Genomic DNA, 24,763 nt, shown 5'->3' on the forward strand with positions numbered 1-24,763 from the left:
AGTGCCTTGAATGTGGTTACTTCCCTCTTACCTGGGAGCTTAGGGGCTATAAAATATCAATAACTTTTGAAAGAATTAGTATTGAGCATTTAAAAAAAAAATTCTAAGGAACAGGTGAGTACTAGATGTCAAAATTTACAGTGATTGCTGTGACTTCAGTTCACTTATGTGAGCAGAATAGTTTAGAATATGATGATACAAAAAGCTATTTGAAGATCAGAACATGCAATGGTTTTCATAAAGTGTAGTTACAGGGTTGGATGTAGGATTTAGTACAGATACAGAGAGGATATTGAAAGAGTTGTCTATAATCACACAGGTTCCAAAACCATAAGCATTTCTGTTACGTGTTCTCAGAACCTTTCCTTCTCCACTCAGATTAAATCACACCTTTTGCAAAATAATTTTCAGCAGGCGGCACTTGGAGTCCTTCCATTGTAATGTGTTCCCCTCTTTGCATTCTAGTTTTCTTTCCAGTGTTATGGTTAAATTATCTGCATTGGTGACTATTTTCTCTCTCCCTCCCTTCCCATCCCATTGCCTTCCTCACTGTCTCTCCAAAAACATAAGTTTCTGCTGCTTTAAAATGTGTGTCTTCCTGAAAAGTGACTCTGGGGTTCCATGTCTGTCCCAGTGATTCCATGTCAGTTTCATTCTCCTAACAAACAGAAAGATCGGTTGAAAAGGTGACACTCGGCACTAATTGAATTCAGTGGAGTTACACAGGCAGACTGAAGAATCTGTATTATTGGTGATTATTCAGAGATTGCAAGGGCAGAAGGGACTATTCTGATAATTTTGTCTAACCTCCTGTGTAACATAGGCCATAGAGCATCTCCAAAATAATTCACAGAACATATCTTTTAGGAAAACATCCATTCTTGATTTAAAAATTGCCAGAGATGGAGAATCTGTCATGGCCCTTAGTAAATTGTCCCAATGATTAATTACCCCCACCTTTAAAAATGTACACCTTATTTCCATCCTGTCTAGCTTCAGTTTCCAGCCATTGGATTGGGTTATACCTTTATCTGGTAGATTGAAGAGTCCATTATCAAATTTGTTTCCCAAATAGGTAGTTATACACTGTAATCAAATCACCCCTTTAACCTTCTCTTTATTAAGATAAATAGATTGAGCTCCTTGAGTCTGTCACTGTAAATCATGTTTTCTAATCCTTTAATCATTGGCATAAATTATATTACCCTCCAGCACATGTCACTTAACTTGAAGTCCTGTCCCACATGTTCACACAGCGTTTTCTTCCCTACACATTATAGATAGGAGCATAAGGAGCTCGTCGTCATGTTCCCTTGTGTGATTTATAGCAGACACCAACTAGTAATAGAAGATTAGGGTTGGAAGAGACCTCAGGAGGTCATCTAGAACAACCCCCTGCTCAAAGCAGGACCAACACCAACTAAATCATCTCACCGAGGGCTTTTTCAAGCTAGGCCTTAAAAACTTCTAAGGATGGAGATTCTACCACCTCTCCAGATAACCCATTCCAGTGCTTCACCACCCTCCTAGTGAAATAGTGTTTCCTAGTATCAACCTAGACCTCCCCCACTGCAACTCGAGACCATTGCTCCTTGTTCTGTCATCTGCCACCACTGAGAACAGCCGAGCTCCATCCTCTTTGGAACCCCCCTTCAGGTAGTTGCAGGCTGCTATCGAATCCCTCACCACTCTTCTCTTCTGCAGACTAAACAAGCTCAGTTCCCTCAGCCTCACCTCGTAAGTTATGTGCCCCAGCCCCCTGATCATTTTCGTTGCTCTCCGCTGGACTCTCTCCAATTTGTCTACATCCTTTCTGTAGTGGGGTGGGGCCCAAAACTGGACACCGTACTCCGCATGTGGCCTCACCAGTGCCGAATAGAGGGGAATAATCCCTTCCCTTGATCTGCTGGCAATGCTCCTACTAATACAGCCCAGTATGCCGTTGGCCTTCTTGGCAATGAGGGCACACTGCCGACTCATATCCAGCTTCTTATCCACTGTAATCCCCAGGTCCTTTTCTGCAGAACTGCCACTTAGCCAGTCGGTCCCCAGCCTGTAGCAGTGCCTGGGATTCTTCCATCCTAAGTGCAGGACTCTGCACTTGTCCTCGTTGAACCTCATCAGATTTCTTTTGGCCCAATCCTCCAATTTATCTAGGTCACTCTGGACCCTATCCCTACCCTCCAGCGTATCTCCCTCTTCTCTCCCCCTCCCACCCCCCCAGCTTAGTGTCATCTGTGAACTTGCTGGAGGTGCAATGCATCCCATCATCCAGATCATTAATAAAGATGTTGAACAAAACATGCTTTATCAGATGAGATAGCAGGAAAGAGATTCACTGTTGTATCAGAGTAACTGTGTAAGGCAGAGTGGAATTTGCTTTCCTTCTCTGTTCACATTCATTCTGCCAGCTTAATGACCCCCATTCTGCGTAGAGGAAGAAATTGCTGCTGCACCTGGCACACATGTATATGTGCTTTATGAAGTGCCTCAACCCAGGCGTAATCTAAGTTCTTCCACTGAGTGCTTGATACTGCAGTGGAGGTGGTATTGCCTTTGGGAATAGCACCATGGTCACCTTAATTGCCTTTCTTCTATAGCCTCTAGATTTGCTGCTGTAAGGTATGCTATCCCATTGTCCATTTTGGATTTGGAGAGCTCGTAACCCAAAAAGAGAATTTCCAGTCTCTAGTTCTGGCTTCCCTACATTAAATTTCAGTTCAGATTTCTTCCCATTGAGACATCTTATGGACATCGTTTATGGACTGCTTAACTTTAAAAGATAACGCTACCTTGGCATTACACACAGCTTTCTAGGCAGTTTGCTCTTTTCATTGGTCCGCCCCTTTTATTCAATTCTCTGAGGAAAAACTATGGAATCTGACTCTCGTTTGTACTCTCTCTTGTGAAAAAAGGAGTAAGAGCTGAGTTTGTTTCTAAAACTTTACATTTCACAGTGTAAAACAGAAATGAAGAAGAGTTCAAAAGCTTCCATAAGTGATGAGGTCAAGTTAAAACAAGAGGGGAAGTGTCAAGAAAAAAGCAGAGATCATTAGTGATTAAGGAAATTTAAAAAGGAAGATAAAACCAATGTCATCTTGCCCCTTGCAGCCCCTCCTGAAAAATTAAATATAATTTTTGTTGAATTTTTGAGCCCTAATTAAACTTCTTCAGTTAAAACGAATGCAAACTGATTTTCCCCTGGACACTGTGTTTGTCATGTGTGGCTCCTGTGTCAATCTGAAAACTAAAGTTGTTTGTAATTATGACACTTTCATGGCTCTATAATGCCCTATAGTATTAAGGATTACCTCTTACCTTGCAAAACAGACGAATTACTGCATTTTGCCTGTGTATTGGTTGATTTGGTACCCCCCTATATTGCTGGTCGGGATTGAACACTTACTCTGTTGCCTATGTATTTTGCTTCTGATTGCCTTCATGACAAATTCAGATAAGATTTCTGAAGAGAGCAGCTCTGCTTGGCAATTTCCACAAAATTAAATGTATCTGTTCATTTGCTAATGGCTGGTTGGTAGATAAGAAAATGGGAGGACACTCAAATCCTTGGTGAGAAATGTTAATTTAATGTCTCCTCCAGGTGGAATTGGTGAATATAGGAGGAACTGACATTGTTGATGGAAATCCCAAACTGACGCTGGGATTACTGTGGAGCATCATCTTGCACTGGCAGGTGAGGAAGCTTTGGGAAGGTGGGTCTCTTTCCAGGAATTTCCACGTTGATCTTTTTAAATTCTTACAAACCTTTCTTTGTCCTCTAGCGTGGAAAATATCACGTCTCTTTTGAGTCTGTAATTAGTGTAGATCAGAGTTTAGTTTCTGACCTCTTCTGAATCCCACAACGCACTTTCTAATTGCGTGTCCAGTTGTACTCAGTCAATTGGTTCTGTTCTTAATGTTGTTACCACACAGAAACATTTTAAATGAAGACAATAACATTACATTTTTATTCAAGCTTTCTGTACACATCTACTTGCAAGGCATTTTTAAAGTGTTGTAGCAGAATGGCCTGGATACTGTAATTGTGGCCTGGTTTTAGTGTCTCACCAAAGTACCTCCCCGACTTTAATGCAGTTACTCATGATTTACACCAGCATGAGTGAGAGGAGAATTGGATGCTTTGGGAGGGACTTTGGTCTCTGCTTAGGCATCATATAAAAGCAGCAAATGGCGTGTAAGAGGCTCAGGAAAATTCCCCTGGAATGTGGAATCGTCCCCCTACAAGGCCCAGTATAGGGGAACATGCTAGGGGTAGAACCAAGGACAGGAGGAGACAGAGCCATAGTGTATGCCATGCAAGCCTGGGCAGCACTGGGGATGCTGTTGTAACATAGAGCAGTCGTAGACTGTTACCCTAGGGTCCCATTCTGCACACACAGGAGCCCTTGATCAGGAGGGTGCAAAGTGTCTTAAAGGCTCCCTTCCTCAGCTGCACTGTTTGCAGCTAACTTATTGTGTTTAGTGAAAACAGTGTCTTGAACTCCAATACCAGTTGGTGCAACAACTCAGCTTAAATGCTGGTTTGGCAGATCAACAGTTAACTTGTGTAAAATTGTAGTTGTGACTGATTATTTGCTTTCTGCAGGTGAAAGATGTCATGAAGGACATCATGTCAAACTTGCAGCAGACAAACAGTGAGAAAATCCTGCTGAGCTGGGTTCGGCAATCCACAAGGCCTTACAGTCAGGTCAATGTTCTGAACTTTACCACAAGCTGGACTGATGGACTTGCCTTTAATGCTGTGATCCACAGACACAAGTAAGTGACATATTAGATGATTAGACAGCTACACCAATAAGCAGCTTTTGCTTCTTCATCTTGGAGTGTTCAACAGCTTTTAACAACAAGGAATCCTGTGGCATCTTAAAGACTGAAGGTCTTTAGAGACTGTGCCGTTAGTCTTTAAGGCGCCGCCAGACTCCTTGTTGTTTTTGGGGATACAGACTAACACGGCTACCCCCTGATACTTGACAACAGCTTTTAGACTGTTTAAATGATTCACCGGTGATGGGTTTTTTAGTTTTGGGGATTTTTTTTTTTTGGGGTGTGGTTGTTAACAATGGAGGGAAATTTGCCAATCCAGCACTTACTTACTTGCAGAGGGCAAAGCCAGGGCTACACTGTAACTCCCGCTGTTCCTTTGCTCACTTTTCAATTACCAAAAAATAAAAGTACTTGAGTGTTTTAAATCGCAAATTACATACATTTAACTAGAAAGCAAGCTGAATACATCTTTACAGAGAGGATATCTTGGCTGTTAGACCATCTTACTCCTTTCCCCAAAACTGAAAACACTTGGAAAAAAGGCTCCAGTCCAGCTTGTTTTTTGTAGCATCTCTAGTGAGTAGATAAAGGAACACTTTGAAACAAATCAACAAGTAATACAGGCACCATGGCTCCCTCTTAGTTTTGAGTAAGTGTGATTTGAGAGACAAAGTAATTATTCTCACACAGTTGGCATACATTACTTAACAGAAGAATCAAAGGATAATACAATTCTTTGTTTCTATCCTGTGGTGTTTTACTCTCCCTTGGCCCTTCTTCTAAGAGGTATTGTTTAAGCTGCTCTGGGCAAAGATCATGTATTCTTTGTCTTGGGAGGTGTGTTAGGTAGTCTGTAGAAATAATCATTCCTAATTTTTTAAAAAAGTATGACTTTCATCAGATATTTCTGCTTTTGGTCAGTCCAGTGTAATTTTAAATTTCACAAATGTTTCAGGATCCATCATTTCCCAGAATGGGCTATTCCACAGTATAATTTTATAATTATTCATTTAAAATGTACAGTTATAGCCCCTAGGGGCCAACCAGATCACAGCTCCACTGTGCCAGGTGCTGTACAGACATTTAGACAATGACAGTCCCTGCCTCGGTGATCTTCTAATCCAAAACGCAAGGCATAACATTTGGATGGAATGTGATGTGATGAACAAACAGTTTGGGATGGGGTTCAGGGGAGACAGGGCAGCAAAAATAATAGGAGGTGTGAAATTCTTATCAGCAAAAATTGCAACTTTCTAGCTGCCAAATGGATTTTTTTTTAATGTCACCTAAATATTCCTTCTCTTTACTTTATTCCTTTACACATAGGGGTATCATTTTGTAAATCCTTTTCTAACCCTCCTTCTAGTGTTTGTAGTCAATTATTAAAATCCTATTAGTTGCAATTTATCCTATTTATGTTAGATGTTAGAGCTTTATAACCTTTTCCTACATGTCAGAACCTTTAACGCCCTATTCAGTCTTGTTCCCCAGCTAGTGGCAGATTTAGAGTTAGTGGGGCCCTGTGCTCAGCTTCATTTTTGGGACCCTTCCTTTGGACCCAGCCAAGAAAAAGAACATTCTCTCATCTCCCCTTCCACCCCCCTTTTTCATTCTTTTTTTCGTCCTCCTCCTCCTCCTATAGGTAATAGGAAGTAAATGAAAATAAAGTGAGGTACCTTGATTGTTTTTGTAGTCTAACTTATTTTTCCACAGACCACTTGAAAATCTCTGAGTGTCTCGGCGGACCACTTAATTATCTTTCCAAATATTGTTTGTACTGTTAGCTAACTCTTGTAAAGCGCTTTGGATAAGAGCGGTTTATTAAAAAAATGTGTTTTAAAAAAAAAAAAAGTTGGGATGTGGGGTCTGGCTAGGACTTACGGTACAGGAGGGGGCTCAGGGCTGGGGTGCAGGGTCTGGGAGGAAGTTAGGGTGCAGGAGCAGGCTGGGGGTTGGGGTGTGGGAGGGGGCCCAGGGCTGGGACAGGGGGTTGGGGTGTGGCGTGCTTACCTGGGGCAGCTCCTGTTTGGTGCGAGGGGTGCAGGTGGGGATTTGGGGATGTGTGTGCAGGAGTCAGGGAGGGCAGGGGACTGGGTGTGTGCAGGAATCAGGGAGGGCAGGGGGATGGGGTGGGGGGGCAGGAGTCAGGGCTGGGTGTGTGTGAGGGGGTGCAGGAGTTGACTGGACTGGGGGTGCAGAATCTGGGAGGGAGTTAGGGTGCAGGATCGGGCTGGGGATTGGGGTGCAGGGTCTGTCCAGGAGTTAGGATACAGGAGGGGGCTCAGGGTTGGGGCAGGAGGTTGGGGTGTGGAGCGCTTACCTGGGGCAGCTCCCATTTGGTGCAAGGGGTGCAGATGGGAATGTGGGGTATGCGTGCAGGAGCTCCCCTTTGGTGCTCAAGGTGTGGGGGAATGGGGGGGTATAGGAGTCAGAGAGGGCAGGAGGCTGGGGGTGCGTGAGGGGATGCAGGAGTCAAGGCTGGGGGCGCCCCCATAACTTGAGACCACAGCCCCCGGCCCTGACTGGCTCATGGCAGGGGGGTGGAGGGTGTATGTGTAGGGGGAGTGCAGCAGCCCCGCCTTTGCTCCTCCCTGTCCCGATTCCACCTGCTTCCCCAAGGCCCTGCTTCTTCTCCACCTCCTCCCCCGAGAAGCTCTGGGAGGGACAGGGAGGGGCTGGAACGCGGCACGCTCAGGGGAGGAGACAGGGGAGGGGGGAGCTTGGCTGCTGGTCGGTGCAGGAGCCGGCAGGACCAGGCTTCTGCCTCCGCAGCTGCCTGGCCCTGGGGCCCCGTCACTGGGGGGTGCCGTGCCAGGGCACCCTGTGTTTTACTGTAAATCCGCCTCTGTCCTCAGCTCTGTATTCATTTCAGTTGCATTTAAGCACCCACCCCATCCCTCCCCCACCAAGTTTTAAAATGGCAATTATTCACGATGTCTGTATTTTAAAAAAAAATGGAAAATGATTATTTATGTCCCTGTGATGTTTGCAGTTTAAACGCTGCAATGCCATGCTAATCATGGTGCTCTGGACTTGGAAGCAAAATGACTCGAAAGAAAAGGGAAACTGACTTTTTTTCTACATTGTCCAAACTGAGTGCAATGCAAAAAGTAAATACTCCGCAGTAATGCTGAAAAATAAATATTTTAATAATAGATTTGTACATTTTTAAAATTGACTCTATCTCTTCAAATGTTGTTACAAAAATAGCAGTTGTAGAGTGTATTATGTGGCATGGGATGAGAATATAACTACAGTCATATAGATATAAAGTTAGTGATTCAAATATGTTCAGAATTTTGTTGGTATTAGTGTGCACATACTAGAGTTTTCTGCTCGGGGTCTCAGTTACACTTTTTAAAATCTGTAATTGCATTGTAACACTATCTGATGTGTGTGAGGTGTTCCTCCCCACGCCTCTCCCCCCGGTTGATTTTGTTTTCCTTATTCTTTCAGACCTGAGCTCTTCAGTTGGGATCAAGTTACTAAGTTGACCCCAACTGAGAGACTAGAACATGCTTTCACTGTAGCCAAAAACCACCTGGGAATAGAAAAATTGTTAGATCCTGAAGGTAAAATGTGTTTGCTTGCTCTTGATTAGAAAATCATTTTTGAGATAAGTGTTCAAAATTTACTTCCATTTACTTTTAATGTAAATACAGTGTCAAGTTGTTTTACAGTTGTAACTTATTGTTGTCTTCAGCCATGGTCTTTGAAGAGCGATCCAGTTACTAAGGATTGGTGGGTGTGTGTGTGTGTGTGTGTGTGTAACAGTGACATCTGTCTTCACTGATGCAACAAATGATGATCCTTGGTTAAGGAAGAGAAAGAAGCAAAAACTGGTTCGCAATCTGTTTCATTTTTTTTTAAATGAAGTATGAGTTGATTATAATTGTACATGTCAAAACGTGTAGGAGTTAAAACTATAAATAACTGCATTTTTCAGGCTCATGTAAAACATTAAATACTATATACTGGGTAGCTCTTCTCATACACAAACCCACTTTGCTTTCTATGCCCACTGAACAGCAGTAGCCACTTATTAACTGCTTTAAGTGCTTCACCTGTGGGAGCACTTGCTACCAAGCTTCTATGACTTCTGCTGAAGCCCCACCCCTCTGAGTGGACTCTGGGCATCCCAAAGATATATCCTGCATAATAGATTAGCAGATAGCCTCTACAGCATTAGGTGATCAGTCCTAGAGGTACAGGTATAGAGATAAGATTCAGTCTAGAGAGAGCTCTTTAAGCCCATCACCCAGTGTATCCTCCCAAGTGAGGATAATGGGGCCTGACTCTCCATTGGGATGGGACGGGGCTGTACTTATGGTTTTGTTGCAGCTCTGAGGAAACTGGTATGTTTATAGGATTTGGTAGCTTCTGCTGCACTGCCTATACTATGTAGGGACTGACAGAATGTGGACTTTCCATTTTGTTCTCTGCTCAGCTTTTGTAAGCATTGAGTTTCCCAGACTTTCCAAACTAAAATCCTTGATTTCAGGAGCCTCTTTGCTCTGAAAAGTTGGGGATCAGCTTTAAAACATGAAGTTAAAAGTTGGGGCAGAATCTCTGCAACCTCTTACCAAAAATATTCTAGCATTCCAAGAAGTAAAGGGGATTGTTCCACTATTATTTATTTATTTATTTATTTATTTATTTACTTGCATTTTCCATTGCTGGTGCTGCTCTGATCTGTTAACCATTCCAGATGCATTGGGGAAGGAAGGCCTGACCTTTTGGCATAAAACTTTTAGACCCTGACACTTTCTGGTATACAGACCACACCATAGCTATCTAGGAGATTTTCTAGAAAAGCAGTCTCACTTCATTTTTTTAAAATTTCCTGTGTAGATGTTGCTGTACAGCTTCCTGACAAAAAATCTATCATCATGTATTTGACCTCTTTGTTTGAGGTCCTTCCTCAGCAAGTCACCATGGAAGACATCCGCGAGGTGGAGACTCTTCCAAGGAGATACAAAAAGGAATGTGAAGGAGGAGCATTTAATATACAGCAAGTATGTTTCTGTCCATCCAGGTCTGGAAGGTTCTTAGCTATAATTTTCACCTGTTCAAGTATACTGGTAGCCCTCCTGACCCCTGCAAAATTCATTGGAGGATACTAAAATCGCACCCTGACAATCCTCCTCCTGGTTCTCTCTCTCATCTGCACTCTAGCATTGCCTTTCCTTCTCCTCCCGCTCCCTTTTCCTACACCGACAATTGTCTACTTGTCCTGGAAAGTTTGATGCTTTAAGCTTCCTGCTTCTGCCCATCGCTGTCATTCATCTTGGTGTGCTGGACAGGATGTCTCCTGATCCTGAATTGAATTTGTGTGGGGAGAGTTTTTATTTTTCTTTGGTACTCCTCCGCTCTACTTCAGTGTCACCTGCTGACTTAAGTTAATAGACACTAATGAGGATGATTTTATTTGTTAGTGATGACCTCTAGATTCTGTATTCCCCTTGGAGAAAAAAAGGAAAATAATCAGATCTGACAGTTGGCCCCTCTAGTCTACAAAGTAACCAACTATCCTATTTTAATATGTTAAGAGTTGGCATAACAGACACATTGTCACATCACTCAAGTACTCAAAGGATCTTAAACAATCAGTGTTTTGTGCCAATTATGGAAACAACATCTCTGCGTTCCTAAGAAATGTTACTTTCCTCTTTGCTATGTAGAGTGCAAGACCTGAAGAGGAGCATGAAGGTTCTAGAGCAGAAACCCCTAGCACTGTGACTGAGGTGGATATGGACTTGGACAGCTACCAAGAAGCTCTGGAAGAGGTCCTCACATGGTTGCTTTCAGCTGAAGATACGTATCAGCAGGATAACATATCTGGTGATGTTGAAGAAGTCAAGGAGCAGTTTGCTACCCATGAAGTAAGTTTGTGTTGGCAGGTCTTTTTCCAGCCCGTTCTTAAAATTGTTAGTTCTTGATACTATAAAAACACCCTTCTGTTTCATTTGTGTTGCTTTTGCTAAATTTATACTGAACATTTGTAGGATATTTTAAGGCTTGTGTCATTTGCATCATGCTTTGTTTTGCGCATTAGATTTTGAGTTTTAACCTTTTGGGTTTTTTGTGTTTTTTTAAATAATAGAAATAATTGATTATTAGAATATTACTTTTAGTGCACAATTTGTCCTCGTTCCTCAACTTCTACATTATTTGAAGGGAATATTATAGACTTTGTCATGATTTATGGGCCAGATCCAATGGTGCTATGCTGATGTACACCAGTGGAGGAGCTGGTCCTGCTGTTTCCCGATTTATTAGTGTGAGGTTTCTGGTTGTAAGTATAATGTTGCTAAAAGCTGTAGGTGCTAGAGATGGAAAAATTCTGTTAGATACTTTAGTCTGTCTTTCTGTCAATATAAAATATATGATCACATCTCATCAGAAAATAGAGCTACCTTCACAATAGTTGCCTTCTCCATGTGTAGGAGCTGTATGACCATATATAGAGAAGAGAAAAGACCCCCTCCCATATGCACATTTTTGGACTTGTTGTTAAATAAATAAAACTCTTATTTCCATAGTTGAAAACGTATCTGCTTTCTTTGCAGTACGTTCTGTTTTTGGTTTTCATTGTTTCCAATTAATATGTTTGTTAGTGAACTTATTTTTAAAGGTTGTCTCCTAACCTGCAACTTCTTCTCTTGGGAAAGATCTATTTTTATTCCTTTGCCACCTCTTTTGTTTTACCGAAACAAATACTGGCAGTTCTTTTGAAATTTTCTGATGTAGAGACCAGTGGGTTAAGGTCTGCTGTGCTTGTGCTTTTGATGATGCCAGCTTATTCTGCAGCGTTGTGGTTTGAACATTACCAGTTTACTAAGACTGTTATAAACTCCTGATGGCAGCTCACAAATTAAGATGATGTCGTTTGTTGTACCTTTTCTAGGCTTTTATGATGGAGCTTACTGCACACCAGAGTAGTGTGGGTAGTGTACTGCAGGCTGGGAACCAATTGATAGCACAGGGCAATCTATCAGAGGAAGAGGAGAATGAGATCCAGGAACAAATGAAACTGCTAAACTCTCGATGGGAAGCTCTAAGAGTGGACAGCATGGACAGGCAAGCTCGGTGAGTTGTGCCCTAAAACTTCTTGTATAGCTGGCAAACTAGTTAATGGAAGTCCGTGTGTATTTAGCCTGATTTTTGAGGCCTAATATCAGATTTTTCAGAATGGACTTGTCATTTTGTAGCATTAAATCCATCCTGTATGTGGCTCAGTAACCCATCTTCAGCAAAGCAAGAAGGAGAAAAAAATCTGCGTTCTTGGCTACTTTAATGCAAATATTTATATGTATATAATGTAGAAGGTGCCAGACTGAAAATGCAGTGTACTGCTTCTACGTGTAGCAAATAGTCTTAAAATTGTTGTAGTAATTTAAGTTCTCAAACAAATAAAAGCCTTCAGTCATTGTAAAGGGTGGTATTTATTATATACTAAGGACTATCTGAAGGATTTTTTCCTGCTACGTTTTATTACAGTCATTAAGGGGGAAACTGCATTTCATTGCTGCTCTTGACATTGTCGTTGTTAAGAATGAACATCTGATGCAAGAAACAATTAAGCTGTTAAAAATTCTGAGCGTATTTCTATGTACCCTGGTGGCATATTTCACTAACTTTTGAGGAGTAAACAGAAGCTTAACTATGTTTTCTTGAGTTAAGAATTAAATGCCGAACAATTTTATTTAGACATAAATGACTTAGATATGGCTATGTGGCTTTCCTCTTATTTATACCTAGATCTTATGCTTTTTACTTGCAAAAGCCTTTCTGGAATTACTCTGCCTTTGTTTTCTCCCATGTGCAGCCTGCATGATGTGTTGATGGAACTGCAGAAGAAGCAATTGCAGCAGTTGTCTGACTGGCTGACAGTCACAGAAGAGCGCATTCAAAAGATGGAATCTCAGGCCTTTGCTGAAGATTTAGAGTCACTTCAAAAACAGATAGAAGTACATAAAGTAAATGGCTTTTGCCTGTTCTGTAATACACATGATATAGGAAAAAATACTCGGAAGCTCTAAACTTAGTGACTGCTACAATGGAGAAACACAAATGTGGCAGCCACTTCACGGTCCTCTTTTTTTTAAGGCAAGATTCAGATCTGGTTGTACACTGAGGCCCATGCTTGATAGTTTTGATGTGGAAGGGGATGGTAATGGAAAGGAAGAGAACTGGACAGTTTTGAAAGCACTTTGTTTACTAACTGAGTAAAGCACCTTTAGTGGAAGTTGCATATCTTGCCTTGTTTGCTGCATAAAAAAATTCTTCATTAAGTTGCCTGTGTAGGAGAGGGGCTGAAAAATAACAAATAATTTATCCATAATGAAGAGCAGAGTGTGCTCAAGTGCACTGTACCTCTTGCCACTTACAAAACAAATAACCCCACCCCTCACCCCCCCAAAAAACACCACCATCAAACAAACCACTAAGCCAAGAAGAAATTGCTCTTTTATTTGCCCAGCACTCCACTAGTGGTATGGCTCTAAGCCAAGTTTCTAGAGCAGAGTCTTGCCTTCTGCCCCAGGTGCTTTTAGAGGGGAGAGGGCTTTTGAGTGCTCATCACTCTTACGGCATTCTATGGTAAGCATTAAAAAGAACATTCATTCTGAGGTGGACGTAGCTTATTGACCTTCTTCCCGGTTCCCAGTAAGGTACGTATCTTAAGGGAAAAGGGCATTAGAGAGCCTATAAAAACTGCCACAAGAGTAGGCTTTGCCCTTGAAAGGCATTGGTAAAAATTTCCCCGCCCCTCACAGTTTTGTGAGTTGAGTGCAGTGTTTGTTTCCTTCCTCCATCTTGAGCAGTGGCTACATTTCAGTGTGGCTTGAAGGATATAGATTTTGAATAATAATGCATAGTTCTTATATAGTGTTTTTCATTAGTGGATCTCGGAGTGCTTTGCAGAAGTCAGTATCATCATCTGTCTGTGCCTCACTTACTTTATCCTCATTTTGAAGATTGGGTGACTAGATCAAGGTCACCCAGCAGGCCACTGGCTGAGCTGGGAATAGAACCCAGGTCTCCCAAATCCTACTCCGGTGTTGTATCTACTGGACCAAGGACCCTTTGGGATAAAAGATGCTATAGAAAATGTAAAACTATATTTCTGGGGCAGAGGTACTCTGGTGATACATGTTGTTGTGTAATACCTAGATATTTACAATAACTACACTTCTATATTGCTAAATAACAGGTGTATCTCTCCTCTCCTACATGTTCTTTGTAGTTGTTGTGTAGTCTTTTGTCAGTATTGTCTCTGAACATAGTGTCCAATATATATCATCAAAGCTGTACAGTTAGTTGTAATTATTGTTCCATTGAAACCTATTAAGACAAGTGTGCATAGTAAGTAATTTAATCTGCTGTTATACTTGCAATCTGATACTTTATTATGTATAGGAACACATTTTATAGAAACCCTTAGCTTTCTTACATGCATCATTAGAGGTTCAGAATGTCATTTGCTGTTGAGAGCCAAACATTTGAATTTTCAGACATCCCTTTTTATTTGTGAGAGCACAAAACTTTTTTTTGTAAAGGAAAACAGAAGGCTGGTAAAAACTCAATATATAACTTTTTCTTATTGCCTGGTATCTTCCATCGTCTGAAATAATGTATTTTAGCTTCATTACACTTTCTAGTTGCATTTTCTAGTACTTAGTTACATTATAGATATGGCTCTCCTTAATAAAGCATTTGCTTAATTGTTGAGTCTTTAGCACTTTTCCACAGCAACAGTTTTAATGGCTATGGCCAAAAAGGTGTCTCTTTACCCCCATCTAGTTCCTGTAACCATTGATTTGTTCTTCCAGGGGCTGCAGAATGATCTTGAGATAGAGCAGGTTAAGGTAAACTCATTGACCCACATGGTGGTGATTGTTGATGAAAACAGTGGTGAGAGTGCCACAGCTGTACTGGAAGAACAACTGCAGGTAAATGTTTTGTACTGTTTGTTGTACTACATTACTTATAAACTATGTAGGATGGCTTGGTTTTCGTACATTTGTTATCTGATAGTTAATTGTGAAGCTGCTGTAAATATAGTACCTCTTAATTGTAAACTAGCTTAATTCATAATTTTTCTCCAACTTCAATCACTAGTGTATTTTGACACCTATGATTTGTTAGCATATGCTTTATTCCTCTGAAATAAAAGATTAGAATTGAAGCATAGAAAGGTGTTTGCAGAAAACCTGGCTTACAGGCCCCAAAATAAGAAGTTAATTTGTCATTGCCTGAATACAGATAATACCCCACACATCAGTTTTAGTGGAATTTTAAAATTGGACACATTTTTGTGCTGTAAACAAATTATTAAATCATTGTTATCTCTGAGAGATTGCTCTTTGTTTCTTATAACAACATAAAGAATTAATAAAATTGCTCAGGGTAAAATTTTCAAAAGTCCAAAACCCGTTTTTAAGAGTGCCTAAGTCACTTTGGAGGACAAATCCAGCTTACAGAAGATAATTGATAGTCTTGTGGATTTGTACTCTTAAGAGACTAGACACTTTTGAAAATTTTACCCTTAATGCAATTTCGTTTGTGGAACTATGCAAAAGTAATGGGTGGATAGAAAGTTGGCCAAATTGTCGGGCTCAACGGGTAGTGATCAATGGCTCCATGTCTAGTTGGCAGCCGGTATCAAGTGGAGTGCCCCAAGGGTCGTCCTCTGGCCGGTTTTGTTCAATATCTTCATAAATGATATGGAGGATGGTGTGGATTGCACCCTCAGCAAGTTTGCAGATAACACTAAACTGGGAGGAGAGGTAGATACGCTGGAGGGTAGGGATAGGTTACAGAGGGCCCTAGACAAATTAGAGGATTGGGCCAAAAGAAATCTGATGAGGTTCAACAAGGATAAGTGCAGAGTCCTGCACTTAGGACAGAAGAATCCCATGCACCGCTACAGACTAGGGACCGAATGGCTCGGCAGCAGTTCTGGAGAAAAGGACCTAGGGGTTAGGGTGGATGAGAAGCTGGATATGAGTCAACAGTGTGCCCTTGTTGCCAAGAAGGCCAATGGCATTTTGGGATATATATGTAGGGGCATTGCCAGCAGATCGAGGGACGTGATCGTTCCCCTCTGTTCGATACTGGTGAGGCCTCATCTGGAGTACTGTGTCCAGTTTTGGGCCCCACACTCCAAGAAGGATGTGGAAAAGTTGGAAAAAGTCCAGCGCAGGGCAACAAAATTGATTGGGGACTGGAACACATGACTTATGAGGAGAGGCTGAGGGAACTGGGATTGTTTAGTCTGGGGAAGAGGAGAATGAGGGGGGAGTTGATAGCTGCTTTCAACTACCTGAAAGGGGGTTCCAAAGAGGATGGCTCTAGACTGTTCTCAGTGGTAGCTGATGACAGAACAAGGAGTAATGGTCTCAAGTTGCAGTGGGGGAGGTTTAGGTTGGATATTAAGAAAAACTTTTTCCACTAGGAGGGTGGTGAAACACTGGAATGTGTTACCTGGGGAGGTGGTGGAATCTCCTTCCTTAGAAGTTGTTAAGGTCAGGCTTGACAAAGCCCTGGCTGGGATGATTTAGTTGGGGATTGGTCCTGCTTCGAGCAGGGAGTTGGACTAGATGACCTCCTGAGGTCCCTTCCAACCCTGATATTCTATGATTCACAGTAGTTGTTTTTACCTTCTCTTTTGTATAAGTAATTTTGGTTGATATGTACATGTGAAATTTGGTTGTAAAGTGTATTGCTGTTTGAAGAGTTGACCTTTTTATGTACTGCCTAAATAACTTCTTGTAGTTTTTAAAGTATTTTCCCCAAAATGTCCTACATTAAAAACACTACTACTTGGCTTAAAACAAGAGATAGTAAAACGTGGGATTTTCAGAGTTAGGCCACCTGTTGAGGACTCTTAAAAGTTCCCTCCTTTGACTTTATGTACAACAATAATTGCAATTCTAGGCTTGGATAATTTTCATTTTAGAAAGAGGTTATAGAGATTTAGAGAAAATCATGTGTTTGAATATCTAGCTTTTTATGCATTTCAAAGTGTGACTGAATGTTCATTCACATTTCTTGTTGTTGTAGAGACTTGGCGAGCGTTGGACAGCAGTTTGTCATTGGACTGAGGAACGTTGGATGAAGCTGCAAGACATTCAGATACTGTGGCAGGAGTTGGTGGAAGAGCAGGTAGGAAGCTGTGCAAATATCCCAAAATTCTGATTCTAACTCATTACAATTGTAACTACCGAAAACATTTGTCAAACTGTAAAATTTTCAGCTGTAAAATTATTTGCCACAAGATGCAAAATTAATCTCTTCTCCTTGGGACCTGCCAACCTGTACATAAAAGTAATGTAGGAATAACTGTAGTGGCTCAGACCAATCTTGTCCAGTACCTTGTCTCTACCATGCTCCTGAGGAAACTTTAAAACCCTGATAATGAACAATAATGTGATGTGGTAGGATACAATACCTACCTGTTAGTAGCTGAATCATGAAGTAATTAAATCCCTTTGCTCTGTTGAGATCAAAAGTCCATGTAGTAAGAACTGCCTGCGGTTTCAGAACTAAATAAAGGAAACTGGGAACTAATACATTGAAGATTGGAGCAAAGAGCTGTGCCTTATGAAAGAGAAGCCATTAAGTATCTCAGATTTTCAATGAATCAGGGTGGAGAGGGTTTGCCAGTGAGAGATGAGTGGAGCTTCATCTCCAATGGAGAGGATTGGACTGGGGCCTGGTGAAGGGGACCAGGTTGCTCTTCTTCCTCCACTTGATACAAAGGAGGATTTGGGGAAACCTGGAAGGAGCTTGTTGTTGTTGTTTTTTTTTTTTTTTTTCTTTTCTTGTTTTGTTTTTCTGATGAAGGACTAACTGCTCTCGGAGAAAACAGCCCTGTGGAGTTGGATTTTGTTGTCATTCTGGTTTGGGTTCCTGAACACAGTGACCCTTTTATTCAAGCCCCCGAGGAAGAAGTTTCTTAAGTCTAGGCATGAGAGTTCGCACATTTTTATCCTGTCCAATGTAGTGGTATTCATAACTGTAAAAATATATAATCCTTTAAAAAATTAAAATGATTGTTTTGCCGTAATATATTGTGCCAGTGTGTTCCACAGGTGAAGTGTTGTAGAAAATAAAATTATCAGTTGCACATTTTTGCTTTCCAGCTTCATTTTTCTTGCATTATTAAAATAAATAATCCTTACTCCTCGTTCATAATAATATCAGTGTGCATTCCCAGTGACTTTTTAATATAGAAGTAATTGCATCACAATGCAGTTCTGAGCATCTTATCTTGCAGGATCAATATTTGTGGAGTGTTGAGGATAATTTGTCAACTTAGGACCCCATGGACATTGGACTCTCCTGTCTTGTTAGCTAACCATGTATATATGGACAGCACATGAAACTGCCTTCGGGGAGGCTAGCCCCACCCGTTCTGCCACTCTTCCCCTCCATTGTGGCTGGAGGAGCTGAGATGAGTCATGGCCCACCTGCCCCAGATGCCGGCCCGAATACCAGTTCGCCCGAGCCCGCTGCAGGCCGGCCAAGCTCCAGGCCACCGGCCTGAGCTGATCCCCCACCAGCTTTAGGGGAGTGAGGGAGCAGTCTCAGGATGTAGCCTCAGGGTGGAGCATGGGTGGGGCCGTGGCCTGGGTTTGGGGTGGCTTACCCTCCCCTTGCCTATTATACCTGCCACCCATGAGTGCATGTTTGTCTGTGTAATGGTGAGATAGTTAAAGGATTTGTATCTGATTTATATTCAAACTGTAAAACAGTATTTAAATAACAGATTGTTTTATTTCGGTTAAGACCGGTCAAGAATGGAGTAAAATGGAAACTGTTGGTCATTGACCCTGAGAGCGAAGTAAGAGTGAATCACTAACTCATTGGCAGCCTGGTAATTCTAGAATCTTTCCCAAATGTGCTCTATGTGCTGCCAGCGTTCACACAAACACATTGTTTTGCAGCCAACTAATCAATCCTATGACTAATATTTTTACAGTTATGGATATAAAATAAAACAGGCACTTTAATAGAATGAGGTACGTGCCCTATCTCAATATTTACATAATTTTGAGATACAAAGAGATGGCAATATGAGTTTAAGCCTACTTGATGTGACACTACACTTAGGTTTATTTGCACAGCATGTTAAAAATAACAATTTAAGTGTTAGCGTAAACAGCCACACTGGGTGCTTTCTTCAGCTGTGATAGTCAGAGCCCTTGTTTGAGAGCTAGTGCTTATTCTGTAGTCCTGTTTAATAGCAATAGTTGGGCAGTACTTTGGCAGCTTGGTATTCTTAAATAGCGGCATGAAATGCTATAAAGAATAAAGATATGTTTATTCACGTCTATGAAAAATAAAATCTGTTTGGGTCCTATGGCTGGTGGGTGTAGAACAATGGTATCTATCCCGTTGTAGCTAGCAGGGTTCCAGCCTGGCTTCTCTGACTAGAGAGCAGATCTATACAGTGCCATTAAGTCAACCTAAGTTGGGTTGATGTGCAGCTGAGGTGGTTTATGTCCACACTACGCCCCCTCTGTCGGTGGTGCGTGTCCTCCCCAGGAGTGCTTCCACCGACTTAACTGTGTGGGGCATTGTGGGGCACGCACAGCTGGAGCCCCGCTGCTGAGCTGTCAGCCCTGGGATGGGGACGGCTCCAGCTGTGAGCCCTGCACAGGGCTGACAGCCACCAGGTGATGTAAGTAACACAGTGCCTACTCAGACGCTGCATTTCTCTAACTACGTCAACCATAACGCAATGCGTCTCACGGAGGTGAAGTTAAGCTAAGATAGGGGGCAATTTACGTCAGTGGGAACTACACTTTAGTGTAGATGCTTACAGACCTCGGTTGACATAAATTGTCTTACGTTGACCTAACCTCTGTAGTGTATACCAGGCCTGAGATTTTTTTCATCTGAGAACCATGTTATAGTAATGTTTTCTATAGACTACCATTAATCCTGATTGTAGCTAGCATGACTCTGCTGGTTTTAGAAACTGGTCTCTCAAATGTCATACATATATTCTTGTATAAGCAGAGAAATGTAGAGCAAAATTTTATGGCAGTTTTTGTGTGGGGTAGGCTTATATCTGAGTCAAGGAGATGAACAGAGGAGCCACTCCAGGTCAGGGTACAGGCCCTCAACTACTGCCATGTCAAAGTAGCTTATGTGAATGTGCTTCTGGTCCTTGCAGAGCTGCAAGTGCAGTTCTTATCAGATGTGCATTCAGGAGGATTGCTTGCTAACTGGGAAATGGGAACAGCTTAATCAGTGGAAATGAGTGCAACTTACACGTGAGTCTCCATGTGCAAGTATTTTACATAATGTACATGAACTGTGTGACTCTGAAAGTGAAAAATCCTTGAAGGTTTTTTACTGTATATTTGAAATATAGTGAGTGTGATGATGTGGAAATGTCAGTGTTTTACCAAAATGTCCTTTCATCTGAAGAAATAATTAAGTGGTTTAAAGCAACAATTGTTTCAGTTTGAGGTACTGGCTTGGGATCAGTCCTCTGTAACTACCAAGCTTAATATGTTCCAGGAAAACTAAGTTAACTAGAAATACTGAAGTTAGAACTAATTTCAAGTTCCAGGAAAATATTTGTCATTGAGAAAAATATTTTAGATCAGTCAGCTGCTGTCGCTTCCACCATTGCACCAGGCAGCTGGACGAATGAACAGAGATGCATCAGTCTTTTGGTGACTGTGTCTAAAGAATCTTTGGACACCTAACTGCCGAGGCAGCATAATTCTTACCACTCAGGAAACACATTATTCAGTCATTGCCATTCCTTTCTTAGCACTGTAATGATTATATTGTTTCAGTTTATGGAGGCGGGTTATCATTGTCAGCTAAGTTAGCAGAGATTAATCATTCACGTTGAACAGCTTCTTAACTCAGTTACATAAAGTGTGTTGGCTGGAACATCAGCTTAATTTTTCCAGTGAATATGTGGTGGTGTGGCTTCGTTCTTTCATACTTTATGGCATTTTCATCACCTGTATATTTTCCTGTCTATACATTTATGTACTCAGGTTATATGGGAAGGGAAAACTAAAGTAGTCTTAGGTCCAGGAGTTGCTAATCAGTCCTGGGCCAATGCCAAAACTGCACAGCTAGACGGAGGATCCTGGTGACCGTTTTATAGTCTAATGTCCAGTGAACTACTAGGGCTGCTTTAAAACAAACAAAAAAACCCCTGTGTCCCTGTGGTTCTTAAACTGTGGTCCATGGAATGTTGGATGGGACATGGGCAGCTCCTTATTGCTTCCAGCTGTTAAATTATATTAAAAGAAGCTAATATAAATTCCTAACATTTTTTCACATAAGGCATTGTTGTGGTTACCACAACGATGGTATTTGACCACTGATGAGGAAGGACAGTGGTCTTCACAATTCCAGATGAGATGGGAGGAGGAGGAGCCATGAGACAGTTTCTCCTTAAAGATGTGCTCCATGCTATGAAAAAGTTAGAGCACCCCTCATCTGTGATATTCGACAGTAGTGTATCCTTAGTGTCAGTCTGTCTCTAGCAGTTTGTGAGGCATTGCCTGCTAAAACTGTGTTTCAGTTGAAGTTGAGAAAGATTCAAGGCTGGTAATTAGAATCATGTGATTTGAAAGTTGGTTGTGACAAACTGCCAAGGCTAGAAGCACTGACAGGTCCTGAGAGCAAGATTTTTGGAGCACTGGGCCTGCTAGTGATGAGAAGGAAAATGGATTATTCTAAATATTTCACTGCATTTAACTCTGGTATAATAATTTGTAAATTTAGGCTGAATTTCTGGCAGATAGCTAATCTAGTATTCTTTTATCCCTACATGTGTGCTACTCCTATTAATGCCAGTAGAAATTTGATGCGTGTAAGGATTGCAGAACAGTGGTGGTGTGATCTAACAGGAAGATCTGAAAGGAGGAATTTGCCATGAGTTGTTTGACACTGTAGTATGTTTCAGAAGTGCTGTATTCTTTTTCCTCTTCAGTGCTTGTTGAAAGCTTGGTTAACTGAAAAAGAGGAGGCTTTAAATAAAGTCCAAACAAGGAACTTCAGAGATCAAACAGAGCTGAGTGTGAATGTTCGAAAACTGGCTGTGAGTATTGGTATCCTGGTCTTCCCTGTCAATTTAGAAAACATGAATAAGTAACATGTTTTTGGCTTGACTTCATTTGATGTCAGTAGGAGCTGTGAACATTCAGCACCTTTTGAAAATCAGACCACACTTTTTCCCTCCTTATGTGTGTCAAAGTCCTTCATGGAGTTCTTTCTTTGTAAAATGACATCTGTTTTGAGTATTTAACTTATTGTGGCAAACTCTGGTTCTCTGTGCCGCATTATGACCAGTTGCCTCTGTGGTCAGCAGTTCTCATTGTCTCACTGAAGACAATAAAAGACACTTTCCATAGTTCCTAGTGCTAGCTAAGACCTATGCTAAATTTTGGAGTATATGTACTCTTGAATACTCTGCAATATAATAGCTGATTCTGGGGCAGATTTTTTTATGAATTTCTTTCTCTTGTTGCATGATAAAGAATTGTTTTTAAAACACATAGTTCATGTAGATCATGGGATAAGTTTGTCTATGAAATTAAAAGAGAAAAACTGAGTAAAATCTGGGAAGGGGTGGGGAAATATTTGGGATCTTTAAGTGATATATATATATATATTTTTTTAAATGTCAGATTTTGAAGGAAGATATGGGAATGAAGCGTCACATGCTAGATCAGCTAAGTGAGGTTGGTCAGGATGTGGCACAGCTCCTTGGGAATAACAGGGCTTCAAAGAAAATTGACAGTGATTTGGAGGAACTAACTCAGAGGTGGGACAGCTTAGTTCAGAAGCTTGAGGACTTCTCTAATCAGGTAAGCAAACAATATTAAATTGTCTTTCAATCTTCGAGATGTGTCCATATACTCAAAAAAATAAAAATCTTTGCCACCATGGACAGAATTGCTCAGCAAAGCCTTTGGCACCAGTTTTGGTAAAGGAAGGTTCATTCAGTTACTCATGTCTAAATTAATCCCTGATGTAATTCCTGTGAACTTCCCTTGGTCTGTCAGAGCCCAAATTTGTTAACCTTTTTGACACAGCTGTGTGGGGCTCAATTTCTTCCATTCAGGTTGGGGCTGGGGGAGGGCTTATTAATATGTTTATCTTTTACTGGTGGGCAAAATAGTTTATTTTATATTGTTTGGAATTTTATTGATTATGTGAACTTTTGTTGTAAGGGTGCTGAGATTGGCTGAATTGGTGATACTTTAGAAGTCAGAATAAATAAGTAAATGGAGTCATACCAAGGTTGAATTTAGACCAGTGTAATTTTTTTCTTAACATTTTCTCAGATTTACCATGATATATTGAAATTATAGAAGTAAACATTTATTTTGGCATGCAAGAATAAGAGCAAAGCTTGCATGTTTACAACATATATCTTGCTATTTAGGGCTCCAGTTAGTATTTCTTAGTTGGACAAAACTCCCATTAGTAAGAAGTGATGAGTAAGGTAGGCCAGTGCGACTCAGTGGTGGTCGGTGGACCAGTGCTGGTCCACGAGCCATCGACTGCCGGTCTGCGCGCACATTGGAAAAAAAAAAAAATGCCAGTTCCCTACATCAGATAGCTTGAGAAGTACTGAGCTAGGCCACATTTCTGAAAAAGACTTAATCACGTGCTTAACTTTAACTGTCTAGAGCACTCCCATGAGTCCAGTCCAAAGCCCTGTAAAGTCAATAGACTCCCAATGGGTCTATGGATTGCATGTCAATTTTTGCATAGTTGGAGTCTAGTTGCGATGAACTGGCAGCATAAACATTAAAGTTCTGTGTTATACTTAAAAACAACAACTCTTCCTCCTTCCCCTCTCCTCCTCCAAGTGTTAGTTTTTACCAGTGAATGAAAATCTGTCATTTGCTTTGTTGATTATATTTACTCAATCTGCTACAAACTTTCAGTCAATTTGAGCATTTTGATGCTTAGTTTCCCCATCTGGAAAAATTAGGATAATATTACTTAACTCTTTTGTTGAAGTGCTTTGAGATCTACAGATGAGAAGGTCTAAAAGAGAGTGATTTTACTATTTAATTTAATTTAATTTTACTATTAAATGGGTTTGAATGACATGTAAATGTAATTGATTGGGGGGTGGGGGGGAAAACTACACAGAATTTGTCCCGTAAAGTATAAACTCTATTTGCTAAATCGTTTTTTGTGTAGGTAACACAGGCTGTGGGAAATGTTGGAGTGTCCCAAGTTTCACAGAAGACAGATACTGAAATGATTTCTGTAAAGGAGCAGGTAATGATAAAAGAATCCAGACAGGAACTACCACCACCTCCACCACCAAAGAAAAGGCAGATACCCGTGGATATTGCAGCAAAAAAAAGGTAAGAATGCATTATTGGTATTTGTTACTCACTAGACAATATTTTAAACTTATTTTCCTTAGTCTTTATATATGAAATTGTCTTTATGCAAGTAAGAAATATCTATAACCTCTAGTGCTGGGTGAAATTTTTCAGCCAAAACTTTTTTAAACAAAAAATGCAAATTTGGGTTGACCAAAACGTTTTGCAAACTTGTAGATTTGTTTGTTCGGGGGAAGAAAAACCTTAAAAGAAAAGCTAAAACAAAATGTGTTTTGAATTTTTGATTCAGAATGACTTCTTTAAAAAATTTCAAGTAAATTTCAAAACTAAGTTTTAAAAAATGAGTTTTCAAAAATCATCTGTTTTTTTTCCAACTTTTTGATTTGCCAAACATTTTGTTTCAGGTTGACACAATTGTTTTTTTTGATTCCGCTCGCCCCCTCCCCCCCAAACTGCCAGTGATTCAAAAGAAATATCTGTTGTTTTCACATAAGTGCGGGCCCCAATTATACTTGGTAGGTCCCCATCTCTGACAGTGACGTATGCTCTGCATTGCACCTCCACTTGTGCAAAGGTTTAAAGATGTTACACAGAACCTTCTGGAAATTGGTGTGTAACGA

The 24,763-nt window shown here is 40.9% G+C and overlaps 1 protein-coding gene across 1 annotated transcript in view; it reads left to right on the forward strand.

Annotated features, from left to right (window-relative positions):
- The window catches only part of UTRN (utrophin), a 594,030-nt gene that overhangs the window by 127,629 nt on the left and 441,638 nt on the right, over positions 1–24,763 (forward strand). Inside the window, exons 6-17 of the mRNA XM_074948548.1 lie at positions 3,602–3,694; positions 4,607–4,779; positions 8,242–8,357; positions 9,637–9,800; positions 10,467–10,667; positions 11,693–11,874; positions 12,614–12,764; positions 14,619–14,738; positions 16,852–16,953; positions 21,764–21,871; positions 22,461–22,640; positions 23,992–24,161. Coding sequence (XP_074804649.1) covers positions 3,602–3,694; positions 4,607–4,779; positions 8,242–8,357; positions 9,637–9,800; positions 10,467–10,667; positions 11,693–11,874; positions 12,614–12,764; positions 14,619–14,738; positions 16,852–16,953; positions 21,764–21,871; positions 22,461–22,640; positions 23,992–24,161 — 1,760 coding nt within the window. The remainder of the gene's footprint in view (positions 1–3,601; positions 3,695–4,606; positions 4,780–8,241; positions 8,358–9,636; positions 9,801–10,466; positions 10,668–11,692; positions 11,875–12,613; positions 12,765–14,618; positions 14,739–16,851; positions 16,954–21,763; positions 21,872–22,460; positions 22,641–23,991; positions 24,162–24,763) is intronic.

The sequence above is a fragment of the Natator depressus genome, chromosome 3 (assembly GCF_965152275.1).
Source record: "Natator depressus isolate rNatDep1 chromosome 3, rNatDep2.hap1, whole genome shotgun sequence".
Taxonomy (NCBI): domain Eukaryota; kingdom Metazoa; phylum Chordata; order Testudines; family Cheloniidae; genus Natator; species Natator depressus.